General features: G+C 35.7%; 2 protein-coding genes across 2 annotated transcripts; one reads left to right on the top strand and one right to left on the bottom strand.

Moving 5' to 3' along the window:
• Nucleotides 1-3940: 3940 nt before the first annotated feature.
• LOC128176652 (uncharacterized) lies at nt 3941-6038 on the bottom strand. The gene is made up of 3 exons (XM_052843138.1): nt 5896-6038; nt 4252-5651; nt 3941-4101 (listed from the first exon to the last, which is right to left on the bottom strand). Exon 2 carries the CDS (start codon nt 5648-5650, stop codon nt 4262-4264), a length of 1389 nt encoding a protein of 462 aa, XP_052699098.1. The 5' UTR covers nt 5651; nt 5896-6038; the 3' UTR covers nt 3941-4101; nt 4252-4261.
• A 662-nt stretch (nt 6039-6700) lies between these two features.
• Nucleotides 6701-12316, top strand: LOC128176656 (acylphosphatase-1-like). Its single transcript, XM_052843142.1, has 4 exons — nt 6701-6837; nt 10741-10757; nt 11638-11747; nt 12175-12316. The coding sequence occupies exons 1-4, from the start codon at nt 6783-6785 to the stop codon at nt 12287-12289; spliced, it is 297 nt and encodes a 98-aa protein (XP_052699102.1). The 5' UTR covers nt 6701-6782; the 3' UTR covers nt 12290-12316.
• Nucleotides 12317-12704: the final 388 nt, after the last annotated feature.

Genomic DNA, 12704 nt, shown 5'->3' with positions numbered 1-12704 from the left:
TTGTATGTAGAAATATGTTTTATGCCTTTTAGAAAATATCACATATTTTTTGTTTTACTCGTAAATGAAAAGTAGGTCATACCTAGTAGATTGTCGTATTTGGCGTGTTTTTATCGAGACTATAGTCTATTCGGAAAATTTCGGAGTTCTTCATTCTTTTCAAAACAATGCATCAGTGGGCATGTTCACGAAAGTATCTTAAGATTCGTCTTAAGACATGTCCTAAGACATATCTTAAGACGAATCTTATGACCAATCTGAGACATATCTTAGGATGTTTCTCGAAGCTATCTCAGATGTGTCCTAATTTAAGACATCTTTATTTCAGTTTGTATGTATCCTTACAAGAAAAACAGTTTAAAACGATGATACAAAATACTGTTCTATACTTTGGAATGTATTTTTTTCAATCAGAAAACATAATTTGGGTACATATATTATAAATAGAGTAAATAAAATCGTCTTAATAAAGTATTTATATTTTCACATAAGTATTATATAAACTGTGCAGTGTGTTGAGCATTTGGTCGTTATTGATTTACGGTATAAGCGTTGTAACGAAGCGAGGGAGGGGGTGTTAAAAGAATAATACATGCACACATGTGTGTGTGTGTGTGTGTGTGTATATATATATATATATATATATATATACACATAAAGCACAGAGAAATTCACCTTGTTGGAGCTCCACCTCCGCCCCGGCCGGGGCTTGAACTCACGACCTCTGGAACCCATTCTCCTAGCAGTGAGCGGCCACCGCGCTAACCACTGGGCCATCTAGGCAAGACAAAAATCTTGCTTTCGATGACGAAGGGAAACTTTGAGAGGATCAGGACGATACACATTGCATAGATATATACATATAATAAGCACAATCATTGCAATAACTCTCAAATTGACATATACCTGCCCATAGTGAATGATAAAGCTTGTTGGAGCTCCACCTCCGCCCCGGCCGGGGCTTGAACTCACGACCTCTGGAACCCATTCCAGAGGTCGGGAGGTGGAGCTCCAACAAGGTGAATTTCTCTGTGCTTTATGTATATCTTAATCATTCACTATGGGCAGGTATATGTCAATTTGAGAGTTATTGCAATGATTGTGCTTATATATATATATATATATATATATATATATATATATATATATATATATATATATATATATATATATATATATATATATATATATATATATGATTCCTGTGTGTCTATTTCAACTTTACGAAAACTCTCGAACTTCATATTCTTCCTCATCCCTTTCCCACTCGATCGATCGAGATAGAGAGAGAGAGAGAGAGAGAGAGAGAGAGAGAGAGAGAGAGATTTCTTGTGAAACATTCACTACATTATTGTTCTTTTGGATTTTTTATCTGCCTTTAATCCAATAAATGTAAGTGATTGTCTTCAATATTATGGAATTTTAACATGTAAATAAATACTTTTAGGAAAAGCTAATGTATGTAAATGAATGGTTCACACAGCATTCAACATACACTTGTAAAAGCTCGTGTACCTTGTTCATGTTTTTATATGATCAGCCAATGATATTGGTAATTGGTTTTAATTCGCGCCAGTCTTAAATTATCCGTGCGTTCAGTTCTGTCCAGTGCCTATTCATTACATTATACATGTTAAGCCAGTGAACCTAGCCATGTCATCAAGAAAAAGAAATCCTAACTTTTCTGAGGCTGAAATTCAAATCATTCTCAAAGAAGTGGAGAAATGCAAAGGAGTTTTGTTTTCGAAACTTTCGACGGTAACGACAAACAACACAAAAAAGCGAGTATGGGAAGCAATTTGCCATTTTTACTAGTTAAGACACCTGTTAGGATGTCTTAAAGTTAAGATATTTTTTAAGACATGTCCTAAAATAGGACGGCTTCAAGAAATTGACTTAGGACTAAGACGTGTCCTAAGTGATGTCTGAGACATATCTTAGTCTTAAGATAGCTTCGTGAACATGCCCACTGGATCGGTATGCGGGACATACTAAAGACCTGAAATACTAAAGACCTGAATGCCATTAAATTTTATATAAATGATATATTTGAATTTCTATGTGCCGTGTCAAATAAAATGACTTTGCGTGTGTATTTTTTATATTTCCATGTAAAATGTGGTAGAAAATATGAAATGACATTATATCAATTATTTACGCAAGAATATGACAGAAAAGAAAATTTGAATCGACTGGAAAATTTGAACTAATCAATTTTTATTTTATTATGAGGTCCCTTGAAATCATATATTAAACTAATGCATTAAGGTTTCATTCAATACAATGCAACAACAACAAAAACCAAACTGGTTTAAAATACATAATCTCCAAGAGAAAAATGATGAGTTGAACTTTGTATTAGAGTAATGTACAAATCAATGTGTTCTCCATTACTTCATACTATGGCAATGATCATACAATTTCCGTTAGAAATGCTTACGGTAACGAAATCGATTCTTAATGATAATGGTAAAATGTTAAACTTTAAAACAAGTTGCTGAAAGTATATTAAAATTTACCATAAAATTAGTACAACCAACTCTTATTTTCATCTTTGTGGTGTGTTTTATGTAAACAACCAATGATTCATACAACAATGATATTTTTGCGGCCCATTTGACGCTTGCGTCAATATGATATCTTGTTAGTGATTGTGACGTAATATTTGAGAATTTGATGTTCATAAAACCTCTCCTTTTAGGTGCGCGATATATCTGCGCAAAGCGATTTGGGACCGTGGTCCAAACATAAAATACATGTTGCAAAACCGCACGCGCGATTTTGGTGGTCCAAGATAGTAAGGGGCAACGCCAATCGTCGCGTGCGGGAGGGGAGATTCCCTCCCGACACTTAATTGTTTACTTGGGTTCATCCAATATCACTTGAAAATAAAAACAAGGGCGGGCTGTTTGCGTATAAAAACTGACGAACATTTTGTTATCCATTAGTAAAAACTGGACATCTCTTCAGAAAAACATAAGAGACAAATTTTACTTACACAACGTCGTATCCTATAGTATACAGATTGTACATTTCTGTGTGTGTCTGTTTCATAATCTCGTTGCAATCTTTAAAAAAATGCAAAATGACAAGTAAATTAAATTTTAATTTTTGATCACTAAGGATGATAGAGGAATATGTAGCCATTAGCGGTCATTGAGAAGTTGACAGTCTATGAGTGATTGACATTCTTGGTGTAGATATGGACGTAAATATGTCAATCAGTGACAACTAGTTCTTCCTCAGTACCAGTATGCGGTGGTCATCGTAAACAACGGTCACGGCGTGTTTATCGATCCCCTCGTGTTTACCTCTGTATCTTGTGTAACTAAGCGGATTTGATGCCTAACTCGTGCACTTGTCAGAACATGACATGCGCATCGTTTTTGCGCTGATTTAAGGTCATTGGTTTAGCGCCTTACACCTTGGCCATGATTTCAGTAATACCTGTCGTGTGTGCATTTTATTTCCAATAATATGGTGGCCACCTTTGCTTGACCTCTCATAATAAATATTTTACATGGCATGTTTTTATCTTTAGAAGCGACATGCATGGTGATTGACTTACAACTTAAGGTATTCAGATACATTACTGGGGTCAAACTTATTGTTTGTGAACTTTGTTAAGGGAAGTCTGTTGCTTGTTTTACAAATTTATCCATGTTCTGAACCTTCTTTTGTCGGAAGAAATAATTTAAATAAGGAAGTCTCAGAAGATTACTCAAGAGTGGCGCTCTAGGCGCTGTACACTAAGGAGGCGCCCTGTGGAATGTCGCTATTGGTCTCTAGCTTCATGTACAATTATCAACTATCCATATGTCCTAATAACTTCCTACTAGTCCTGACGCAGTGAATACGTTTGATTTGCGTAATTATTGCCGCACTTTGTGTTAAAACTTCCGGATATTTCCCCTGTATATACATCATAGAGAAGACAAAAGGTATTTGAATAAGTTTATTGAATAAATAAAAACAAAAAGGTACAAAACAAAGAACTATTGTAGAAGCCTCCTCCAGCTATTGGTATACTCTCGTGCAGATTTCTCCCGGCAAAGTCACACAACTTGGGACTTTGCTTATTGGAACAGCTTCGGTTGATTTCTGTAAAATAGGTTTCAAAATTAGTTTTAGTACATGTATGTACATTAGAAAAATAGTTCTATAATGACAAAGCTTGGTATAGAATTGGAGACTATATACAGGTATCAAGATTATCTTTACACATGTTAATTACGGAGAGTCGCGTCTTACCTGACTTGGATTAGTAACCGGACGCCATTCGTCGGATCGGCTTAATTGGCATATTCTTTGGATAATTAGAAACTCTTCCGTATGATTTTGGTAGCATTGAGACTGGACTTCGAATTCCAAAGCTGGGGTAAGGTCTTTTTATTGGGAATATGTTTGGACGTCTATGACGGAAAATTGGCCGTTTTCCAATGCGTGGTTTCAAAGAATGTCCCAACTGTGGTCCGTAGTTCATTCTTCTGTTTTTACCGAATCCTTTGCCGAGACCGCCTCTAAATCCGAGACCGCCACCGATTCCAATACCTCCAATAATACCTTTACCTCCACCAATGCCTTTTCCTCCCATGATTCCGTGAGATCCCCCTATAATTCCCTTTCCTCTTGACCCCCATCCAGAACCACCTCCGAAGCCTTTATTATATCTTCTGTCGATATTAAAGCCTTTTCTTTTAGGGTAAGATGGTCCTAGGGATCCACCGAACTTCCCACCACCGATACCTCCACCGAAGCCTTTCCCTTTTTCAAATTTTGCACCACCAGCAATGCCACCACCGAAACCTTTGCCTTTTCCGAATCCTGCATTACCGCCGATACCACCATCGAAACCTTTTCCTTTTCCAAATCCTACACCACCACCGATGGCACCACCGATACCATTTCCTTTTCCAAATCCTGCACCACTGCCGATGGCACCTCCGAATCCTTTGCCTTTACCAATACCAGCACCACCAAAGCCTATGTTCTGTCCAAAGTCTGCCCCACCGAGGTTTCCATCAAATCCAAACCCTTCATTGAATCCCCCCACCGAGGGTCCCCCGATTATTCCACCTTTCCCGCCGCCAAAGTTTCCTCCGATGGATGGCCCGCCAATATTCCCTCCAAGTCCGTTGTCGAACCCATCAAAACCACCACCACCTCCCCCTCCAATGAAAGGCCCATCTAAACCGGAGTTCACATCAAAGCCAGCGTCAAATCCACCGCCGACACCGGCGTCAAATCCTCCAGCCCCGAGACTGGGATCAAATCCCCCAGGTCCGATATTGGAGTCAAGACTGAGCCCTGATAAGTCATTTTGGAAGCCGTTGTCGAATCCAGTATCGACCAGTCCGACATCTTGACCAAATCCATTGTTAAAGTCGTTCACTACTCCTCCGTCCATTCCAAATTCGAGCCTTGGCTCCAGGAAATTGGAACCAAGTCCGTTTCCAAAACCGGCGTTCTGATTCTGATCGAACCCGATGGAATTCATTGCTCCACCTCCGGCACCACCTACGTCTAGGCGGCCACCGTTTCTCTGATAGGCATCACACCCCAGGGGCCCCGGGTCTCCAGGCTCACACGGCAGGATGTGAAGTCCATAACAGGAGCAGGCGACGCTCAGGAGAACAAGAAACGACTTCATGCTGATAAAGGAAGAAACCAATCAAAGCAACTTAATATTGCACGATATGTATTCAAGACCATAGAATTCCAAGTTTTCAATAATTTCTTTTATAGCTTTAAAATAAGTGCGTAAAATCTGTAAATTGTTAACGTAATGGACATCTAATTTTACAACAGAGAAAAGTTTTTGATTAACACAATTATACATGGTTATACAGATGAGAGTGGTTGTAGATATTGGATAACTTTTTGAGACCCTCTTACCTTGGTTGAGATCTGTCCAGTCTAGTGTGTGAATTTTCCGTCCCCTATATATACACTTCCCAGGTGCCAAAATCGGATGTAGTCCGGAAATCCAAGCGCTACTTTTAACGAGCAATTTCACTGATTCATCAGAGCAATAACAATACTCGCAATAAACAATGTCCGTTATGTATTTAATCAAACATTGCGTTGCTGGATATGACTGGACATTAATAACGCTAAGATGGTCTATTAATTGGATATCATTTCTTGGGGGTATTGACATTATTATTAGCTCGTGTGATGGTTTTACGGCTTTTTATGACATAAGAACCACACATTGTAGTATATGTGCTACTATAATGCATCTCTCTCAACAATTTTTTTAACGTGGTTAACTATAATAATTTACTTATATAAAGATGACGGCATATACATGTACTAAAGCCTAGCTTTTATCTTGTGTTTTCACTTTTATCTTGTGGAAAACAGAAAACTGGTTTAATTCAAAATTCCAGCGGCCGTAGTAAATAATTGAGGTTTGGTATGAATGAGTCTCCTACAGTTGCAAAATATCGAATACACGTGTACAAATAAAAAAAAATACAAATAGAAAATGTAAAAGAAAAAGTAGAACATATTGAATGCGAATGAATATCAAATGAAGATATTATACAACTCTAATCCATTTAAATTCAAACCAAAGAAAAAAAGAAAAACATCGCTTTTACAGCTTGTTCACGGGGAAAGTGGTTCGTTGAATCAATCCGGGTATATAAATGCTGTCTAAACGGATTCTGTTTTTATTGACGATAAAGGAGTTCCAGTTTTGGGTTTGTTGTCAACAAACATCGACCTAGGCGGTCTGCTGTACTCGGGTACTGTGTGCACGCTTTTTAAAGAGCTCAATGGCAGGGACGAAACTGGCATCATTTGAATACGAAATATTTGGTAAAGTACAAGGTAAATAACGATGCTTTGTTTACATTATCTGCACTGTATGGAAATATACGAATACCACCAAGATGATATAGATCTATTTTAGCTACAGACATGCAATATAGTTCATGAAATAAGTGCAAGGCTTTAGCCACTAAGATGATGTAACTCATAGTTGAACAGGAATGCATTATTATGATCAAAATTTCGAGTGATTATGTAATAATGCCAAAAGAATTTGATTGGTAGGTATCAGCTCAGTGGACAAATGGTTTACAGGGTTACTGATAAGTAATCTCGCTGTACGAATGTCCTTCTTTCAAAATGCATAGGCGTCGGAAACGGGGGAGGGGGGCTGTGGCCGGGGGGGGGGGGGGGGGCTTAGCCATACCACTCTTTTGCAAAGTTAGACCTAACCATCAGGCACATAGCATTAGGGAGGGGCCAGCCCCCCCCCCCCCCCCCCCCACTTTTTCTCACAGCAAACATAATTGTTCCTAAATTTACCTTTAAAAAGATTGAAATACTAATAGTAATATTGACAATTGGAGTAATAGGTCATAGGTATAGTAGTGCCCCCCCCCCCCCCCCATTTTCACGATGATTTTGGGAATTAGCCTTTTTTTTGGCTTGTCAAGATTTCTGATGATCAGTCTAGCCCCCCCCCCCTTTCAATTTGCTTCCAACGCCACTGAAATGTATGTTTTTTGTTGTCGTTGTATTTAACAGTCAAAGTGCATTAAATATAATAAAGTTTCAAAGCAGTATTTGATAATAAGATTTTTGAAGATATAATTTATTTATCTGTCTGCATATTGTTTAATATATTTTACCAACATCACAACATAAGATGTACATTAACGGTTGATGCTACATTTGAAAATTGTATAATGCATCTTTCTGTCTAACTTTAACAGAAAATAAAATATTAAGAAATAAAGTGAATTTTTATCTAATTTATAAAAAAAAGTTATGATAATTAATTGCTGTGTTACAAAAGTAATTAAATCTATCGTTGTTCTGTATTTAAGCAAGAACACCATTTTTATAAACATTGTGAACCGTTCTGAAAAAAAATTGGATTGACGAACTGGGAGCTACAGTTTCGTGCCTGTTAAAAAGTTGCAATTTACGGCGCACAAAAAATTGCGCTAGTGTTTGGCTTATCTTATTTCCGAACACATTCTATTCAAATCTTGGATTCTAAAAATTATTCGGACATTTTACTACAGATATCGTCACTTTAGTTACCTCTGATATTCTTTGTAACACCACCACCAGCCCCATAAAGTGAAGTGGTGCAGTTTGTTTATAATAAATATAATATGTAAAATGGCGACTAAGTACTCTGTAAAGGACGATATCAGTAGTAAATTGTCTACAAAAATTTTCCCGAGAATTTGGTTGATCAGTATTTGCAATGGAGGGTGTTAATACTGGTACCTTTGTTCCCAACGAAATTGACTAAATTATTAGATATTGATTAATTTTTTGTAATGATTTAATTAATGATTATTTAAATATATGAATAATTTTAATCTTAAATGAGAAGTGTCTGCATTATTATATAGTGTCTGGAATTATGATGCCCCTCTGTTTAAGATATTACTTGGTCTTATAAGTGTGCTTTCTACATATAACATCTCTATTTACATCCAATGGTCAGAATAATCATTTCTTTTCCAATGAAAAATTAATAAATTGAATGTATGATTGATAGTAATGTGCAGGCACTATGACTGGAAAATAAAACCACAGATCATATACGCAGAAATTGCAGAGTCCAGCTGAGAACATGACACCTGCATTGTCATTTATCTGTCCGGCTGTTCATCAGGGGGGGGGCCCATTAGCCAGCACAGCTTTATGTACATTTACCGTATATACAGCTAACTTTACATATGAAAGTTCTGTAGCACCTTCTATTTTCATTCTAAACAGGTACTATACTAACTGGTTATTTTTCTTAGTTCAAAAACATGTAATACCTAGCGTAAATTGAGATAATCAAAAATACATTTACATTATTGTAGCAACAAATAATTATTAATTAAATTATGAAACATAAACATTACTAGAGTGTAATATGATTGAACTTAGTATTTGTCCGTAAATTGGAGCATAAAATGGCTACTCTAAGTTTACAACTACTTAATCAACCAGAGTATCTGCTGAGCCGTCTTTTGAAGTCTGCCATTGTTTATGATTAAAGTTTTTCAAAAATTAGAAAAAAGATATTCAAAAAATGGATATTATTTACAGTTCTTCATATGACCAAACTGGAATAAAGGATTATGCAATTTTTAAAAATGTAAATTTAGCGCAATTAAACAATAAAGTTGATATACCGGTAGATGCACACACACAAAAATATTATGTTCTTTTTGCGTACTTTCCCTACTAGACTCAATAGCTAAACATCATATTGTAGTCTTACTGACAGAGAAACTCATGAATAGTTTCTGGGTGAGGGTAAAGAAGAGTCCTTTACTAATAAAAAGCGCTGCATCTCACTAAAAAGCAATAAACATATGTAGATTATGTTTAATGTGGTCATGTATGCAGAGTTATTCATATCTTTTGATGGGAGCACATTGATATTAATTAGTTAATTGTTTCTTTGTTACAGATCGCCATCTCTCGTGTTTATTTTGGGCTCACTGTCTCATAAACTTACCTGCCGTTGTAATTTATCATTTATTATGTATGATGGCCATTCCCTGGCTACATTTAATCAGTATTAAAGACTTTATTGGCGTTGTGTTTAGCTTTTAATCTTGAAATATAGAAGAATACACACATTATTTATAATATGGATTTCGTTCATGTCCAAATTTAGTCATTTAAGGATATTGAGCGAACAAATAAAATGTATGAAAATGCAAAACAGTCAATATAAATATCCATGCATATGTATAACAGATGATGCATCGGTGGTGATTGGGCTCTGTCAATCAACCAAAGAAGTTAAACCCCTGATTTAATTAACCTTGGCTTTTTTGCTATTTGTTTGTTTGTTTGGGGGGGGGGGGTGTTTGGCTGAGGCAAAAAGTAAATGTTTTTTACCGATCGCCCAAGCGACACTAAATTTATTTGCTTCTGATAGAATTAGTAATGTTCATAACATATGATATTTTGATTGTCCGTCTTATTCATATTTTTCTAAAAATAGTTAGCTTATTTTATAATATCAAGAATTTTATACGATTGCACACATTGCATAATTGTACAATACTCTCCCATTTACCTGGTCATCGTAAGCATTGGCTACTATTGCCAATAACGCAAGAATCTGCCGATCCTTTTCTTTTTATTAGTGATCATGATGTAGATGTATGGTTCGATAAAATTTGTTACAAATGAAGTGAATTCTGTTAGAGCTCTTAACTTATCTAAATATGTCATCCATAAGTTGAAACTTCTGACCGTCCAAGGAGGTCGGATACGGTAATTTTTTTTACTGCCTGGCGAAATACCGCTGCAGTCTCCCGAGCTTACAAAGGATAAAAAATAAAAAATGATTTTTTTTAGTTCTCGAACACTATTTGCCAAAAGAAATATGAATTTAATTTCATTTGCACAAACCTAATGTTTGGCTGAATTTTGAAAACGTTTTGGACCCTTATGCAATCCATGCAAACGGTGAGATCTAGATTCCTCTGGTCTCCATACGGGAAATAACCTTGAGGAGATTAAAACAAAAAACAAATCAATTGCACGAGTATTATTCAAGGTGTCTCAACACTCTCAGTGTCACCAATATATTATTTGGTCATTATTTCATGCATCTCTTTCGCAAAATGATTATTTATGTGATATGTACATTTTGTAAAATCAACAACACAAAATTTGTCCTTTCTGTGTAAGGACCAACATTTTCAATCATCTGATCATTGTATTTAAAAGCCGTTTTGTTTCTCTTTTCAGGAGTTTTCTTTAGGAAGGTTGGTATTCCGAGTGCATGGTAGACATGGTAGAGTCTTGAGAGGGCTCGATGGTCGCGGCCATTTTTAGACTTTATGAATCTCTTTTAGAAAAAGAGCTCTAAATAAACATAGTGGAAAATACCCAAGTTTAAAAGTAAAATAAATGGATGGTTTCTTTACTAAATACATGTTATAGTTTATCGCTAAACAAATCATATATTAAAGATTGAAGTAGATCTGGTGGTTAATTTGTGGACCATCCGGCCTCCTTAGGTTTATACAGAGATTTATTTAATCCCTAGCATGTGCAAAAAAAAAAATACATACAGAATTTATTCTACTCACATTTAATAATATTTTCACGTTATATATTCTAAATTATAAATACTTTTACAAAGTGTGTTAGTTAATGTACTTATTTTTTATTTGATTCGAAATTATAAGTAGGTACATGAACAACTATTGTCTGTCGAGTAAGATATTTCCACTGAGTCAGCATGTTAACACTGCTGAGTCAAAGTCGGATATCATCTTACCACATTCGTGCAGGCCGCCAGTCAGCATAATTCCATGATGACAGCGGTATCTATAAGTAACACCGTACTGACCAAATTACGTGTACAGTAGTTGACATTCAGGTAAACGTGCTCCTCATTGGCTAAGTCTAGTATACCTACACGTAGGTATCGCATTGATCACTAGAAAAATATACATTCATTCATGCCAAGTGTTTATTAACATGTACACTATGTAGAATACGATGGGAATCTTAAACTGTGTTTATGAAATGCATCATTTTTCAATTTCAATCAATGAATTGAATTATAATTTTTTTATTTGAAATTAAGTTTACATTAGCTTGAACGTTTTAAAATGACCATTGTTTGTTCGTGAACAGAACACTCAGAAGACTGCGAAATCTCTGGGGCTAGTGGGCTGGGTCAGGAACACAGAACAAAAGACGGTGGAGGGCGTGGCCCAGGGGGAGGAGGAAAAACTGGCGGAGATGTGAGTGTAGGGATGATGGGAGAATGATACCAGTGAGGGTTTCAATGTAATGTTGATAATTATTTGTTTCGTATTACGGGTGCAACTTTTGCGGGTATTGCAGAAAAGGCACGTTTTTCTTGCGATGATTATAACCGTTTGCATATCTCAGGTATAAAACAACAAAGAAAAGAGAAAATTGGATATTGTTTGTTTCCTTTAATATCTTCTCTTCTATAATATTCTACTATATTCAACAGGTGAACTAGTTTCCAAATAATTGTAAATTTTGTATTTAAATCCTACCCGTTTGAAAACTCACCATTTTACATTATCGTGATACACGTGTTAGTATAAAAAAATATTTCTGCAGAATAAAATGAACAAGAAAAGCAAAAAATATATTTTTGCAATATATAATTATTTTATTTTTCTTTTACTGTTTTAGGAAGAAATGGTTACAAACAAAAGGTAGTCGAAATTCAAGGATTGACCGTGCTGTGTTCAAAAACGAAAAATCTGTTTCAAACCTGGAATTCAAAGACTTTGTGGTGCGGCACTAGCTGTACAGTGACAAATCGAGTTGGTCTGACTGTGTAATGTTAATCAAAGTTCTTATTTTGTACCCTGACAAAAACTGTGTGGTTGTTTTATGTTTAGATTACAACCACGTTTGACATATTATCTATGTCAACTTAAGGCGTTTACTTATCTTTAAATCTAGAATGTACATGTACATATATATTTTTGTTTAATATGTGTCATTAACTGTGCCAGCTTGTACATAATTGCTAGCTATTCTGCTAAACTTCTGGTTTTACATATCAAATCATTACAATTTCTACTTAATTTGAGAAACATTATTGAATTCAATGAAATGATTCACATTTTAAATGAATTAGAATGTAAGAAAGCTGATTAGGCTGACAATACGTTGCGGGATTGATGTTAAACTCAGTATCTGTAGTAAATCCTGAT

Source organism: Crassostrea angulata, chromosome 3 (assembly GCF_025612915.1).
Source record: "Crassostrea angulata isolate pt1a10 chromosome 3, ASM2561291v2, whole genome shotgun sequence".
Lineage (NCBI taxonomy): Eukaryota > Metazoa > Mollusca > Bivalvia > Ostreida > Ostreidae > Magallana > Magallana angulata.
This window is presented reverse-complemented; position numbering and strand designations above follow the sequence as displayed.